This window comes from Vitis riparia, chromosome 6 (assembly GCF_004353265.1).
Source record: "Vitis riparia cultivar Riparia Gloire de Montpellier isolate 1030 chromosome 6, EGFV_Vit.rip_1.0, whole genome shotgun sequence".
Lineage (NCBI taxonomy): Eukaryota > Viridiplantae > Streptophyta > Magnoliopsida > Vitales > Vitaceae > Vitis > Vitis riparia.
The window spans coordinates 18,678,972-18,682,557 of NC_048436.1; the positions used below are offsets into that span (position 1 = coordinate 18,678,972).

The 3,586-nt window shown below is 37.5% G+C and overlaps 1 protein-coding gene across 1 annotated transcript; it reads left to right on the top strand.

The window, feature by feature from the left end:
- Positions 1-346: 346 nt before the first annotated feature.
- Positions 347-3,262, top strand: LOC117915846 (protein NRT1/ PTR FAMILY 2.7). The gene is made up of 4 exons (XM_034831565.1): positions 347-578; positions 667-884; positions 1,552-2,096; positions 2,314-3,262. Exons 1-4 carry the CDS (start codon positions 452-454, stop codon positions 3,155-3,157), a joined length of 1,734 nt encoding a protein of 577 aa, XP_034687456.1. The 5' UTR covers positions 347-451; the 3' UTR covers positions 3,158-3,262.
- The last annotated feature ends 324 nt before the right edge of the window (positions 3,263-3,586 follow it).

The window sequence follows — 3,586 nt, forward strand, 5'->3', positions numbered from 1 at the left end:
TTTTTAAAAAACAAAAAATACTAATAATTTCTATATAAAATATAATAATTCTTATATTAAAATGTTTTAAAAAAATCGGAGGAAAATGAAAAAAAATGGGAAAAGAAAGTGAAGAACAAGTAATAATTTTGAGGCGTACTTTATTTTATTTTTTCCTTCATGACCAAATTTTTAAAAAATATTAAATAAATATTATAATATTTTGTTCAGGTTGATAATTTTTCTTTCTCATGATACATAATAAAGGAGAAAAAGAAAAAGAAAAAAAGACAAAAGACAGGAAGGACAGCGATGCTTTGCTTCTACACTTACAGAGGTGTAGAACAAGGAGCAGAGGCGGTATGAATGGCCAACGTAGGACCCCAGAAACACTTCAATTATATACTTATATTAACACGGACGGAGATCCTACTGTAAATCATATCTCATATACCAAAATAACATAGACCAAATGGCAGCCGCAGACCTGCAAAATCCCGATTGCACCGCCCAACCTTCATTCTCCGGCGACCGTGAGTCTCAAATTTCAGATTCCGGCAGCACAAAAGGCGGCTGGATCACCTTCCTCTTCATCGCAGGTCTCTTCACACATATCACCCACAACTGATCTCTTCTTTTTTGACATGTAAAATTACGTAATAATTGTGTTTGTTACGTTGAACCCAGGTGCCCTGACGGGCTTGACACTGGCGGCCGGCGGATGGGGGGCGAACCTGATCGTGTATCTGATAGAAGAGTTCAGCGTTAAGAGAATCGACGCCGCTCAGATTTCCAACGTGGTTAGCGGTTCCACTAGCCTGTTTCCGATCGTCGGAGCTATCGCTGCTGACTGTTTCTTTGGAAGCTTCTCCATCATTGCTCTCTGTTCGTGTATCTCTTTGCTGGTAATTAATTATGCTTTTATTTCTGTTTTATTTTTTACTCCTTTTTTCCGTGAGTTTCTTGCTAAGATAAAGAAAGTGGAACAAGCTTAATTCTCCGATCAGTCAATTAAAAGACGATATATATTGAACTAAAGTCAAACAGCTGGCATGAACTTTCTCCTTCACTAATTTATTTGACACAGGTTGGGAAGCAACTACATCATAAATTACTTCTAGCCTTTCCTTTCTATGTTTGAATTTTGAAAAGTTTCAAGAAAGTAAGAGCAAGGTGAGGAATAAAATAAATTTTTAAAAGTATTTTTTTTTAAATAAAGGTTAATAAATTATTTTTACAAGTTTCACTCGTTGACTTGCTAACCCGATGCCTATTTTACTTAAAATATATTTAATAATTATTTTAAAAGGTGTTTTTAATTTTTATAACACTTAAAAATATTTATATAAATTAAAAATATTTCTGGAGCGCTTTTTTGTTGATTAAATTTGTTTCGTAAAATTGAAAAAAAAAAAAACTCATTTAGGATTATATGCAATATTTAGTGGGCCTAGTATCCTAGGGTTTATAGATTCTGAATTTAATGCAAGTATCTTTTTTAGGTGAGCGATCCTTTATCCTTTTTTTTTTCTTTTTTTATTCAAATCAATTACAATTTATTTACACATGCAGGGGGTGGTACTTTTAGCCCTAACCACACTAGATTTCTTGAGGCCTCAACAGTGTGAATATGGATCTACCCTCTGCAAAAACCCATCAAAAATTCAATTCGCAGTCCTATACTCGGGTATAACACTGGCCGTAATAGGTCTGGGGGGTACCCGATTCACTCTAGCGACCATGGGAGCAGATCAATTCGATAAACCCAAACATCAAGCCACTTTCTTCAACTGGTACTTCTTCGTTTTCTACGTTTCTGCTGTAATAAGTAACACAGCCATTGTGTATGTTGAAGATAACGTGAGTTGGACATGGGGTTTTGGCCTAACCGTTGTGTGTAACCTCATTGGCTTAGTCATTTTCTTATTGGGAAGTCGATTCTACCGCCATGTTAAGCCTCAAGGGAGCCCGTTTGTGGATTTGGCTCGGGTTTTTGTGGCCGCCTTGCGGAAAAGGAAGGTTCTGATCTCTTTGAATAGCGATGATTATTATTATTGCCATAAGCATCAAGGATCTGTGAAGATGGTGACTGCCACTACACCTACAAAGAGTTTTAGGTAAGGATTTGACCGTTCATTTCCATTTTTCATTATTATATGATTAAAAAAAGAAACTCAACATGATGTGAATATCCTGATTCCTGACCAACTTCACCAATCCATGAATTAAGTAAAATAAATGATAATGTGACTCACACACAACCCACGAATTGGCATCGCCCTTTATGGGTTTTAGCTTGAGCTGATTGGTAATATACTCGTCAATTTCATGCAGGTTCCTGAATCGAGCAGCACTGAAAACTGAAGGAGACATTAGAGCAGATGGCTTAATCGCAAAACCATGGAGGTTATGTACAGTCCAACAAGTAGAAGACCTCAAAACCCTAATCAGAATCTTTCCACTTTGGTGCACTAGTATATTCTTAGGCACCCCAATAGGAATCCAAAGCAGCCTAACAGTCCTCCAAGCCCTAACCATGGACCGTCACCTTGGCCCTCATTTCAAAATCCCAGCAGGCTCCATCCTTGTCATCGCATTCATCTCTGCTGCCATCTCTCTCACCCTCATCGATCGCATCCTATGTCCATTATGGAAGAAACTCACCAATCATTCTCCAACGCCCCTCCAAAGGATCGGCCTCGGCCACATTCTCAATGCCCTTAGCATGGCGGTCTCCGCCCTGGTCGAGTCGAGGAGGCTTCGAATAGCTCACGCCCACCACCTCCAGAACCAGCCTGCAGGCCCCATAACACCCATGCTTGCTCTATGGTTGTTTCCACAGCTTGCTTTATTGGGCATTGGCGAAGCCTTTCATTTTCCGGGACAAGTTTCGCTCTACTACCAGGAGTTTCCCACTTCCTTGCGAAGCACTTCCACTGCAATGATTTCACTGCTTATTGCCATAGCATTCTATCTGAGCACTGCGGTGATCGATCTTATTCGAAGAACCACCAAGTGGTTGCCAGACGATTTAAATAATGGGAGGCTCGATAACGTGTATTGGTTGCTGACAGTGCTCGGAATGCTCAACTTTTTTGGCTACTTAGTGTGCGCTACAATGTACAAGTACAAGAATACTGATGAGGGTCATGGAACAAGTAATGGGTCCGATCAGTGAGCTAGGCTTCATGATGAGTAGTTGAACTAATATTCTGTTTATCCTCTTTATATATCTTTTATGAACATATATAAAGACTGGTATTAAAATGGACTTGGAAATTAATACTGTTGTCTTGTGTCAAGTGTTTTACTTGATTATTGATTCATAACAATTTGTTCATTAAGGTTTCCTCCGTTTTAGGATGATATTTATTCTTACTAATTTTTTCCATGACTAAGGTAATCAAAATATTAATAAAAATATCAAGACTATTTTGATAGATTTTCAAAAATTATGTTTACACATATAACGTCTATGTCACATTATTGTAAGGTCAAATAGATAAATATTCAGTGCAGATTAACTTTGATACCATTTAACAATTCTTATAAATATTGTCGGATTTTAACTTAAAAAGGAGTATATTATAATTTTGAAATTTATATT

Bases quoted from the DNA above. Each gene is read 5' to 3' on its own strand.
- LOC117915846 (XM_034831565.1), top strand. From the start codon at position 452: ATGGCAGCCGCAGACCTGCAAAATCCCGATTGCACCGCCCAACCTTCA. The intron at 579-666 runs GTCTCTTCACAC...CGTTGAACCCAG, and splicing joins CACCTTCCTCTTCATCGCAG to GTGCCCTGACGGGCTTGACA. The intron at 2,097-2,313 runs GTAAGGATTTGA...AATTTCATGCAG, and splicing joins ACACCTACAAAGAGTTTTAG to GTTCCTGAATCGAGCAGCAC.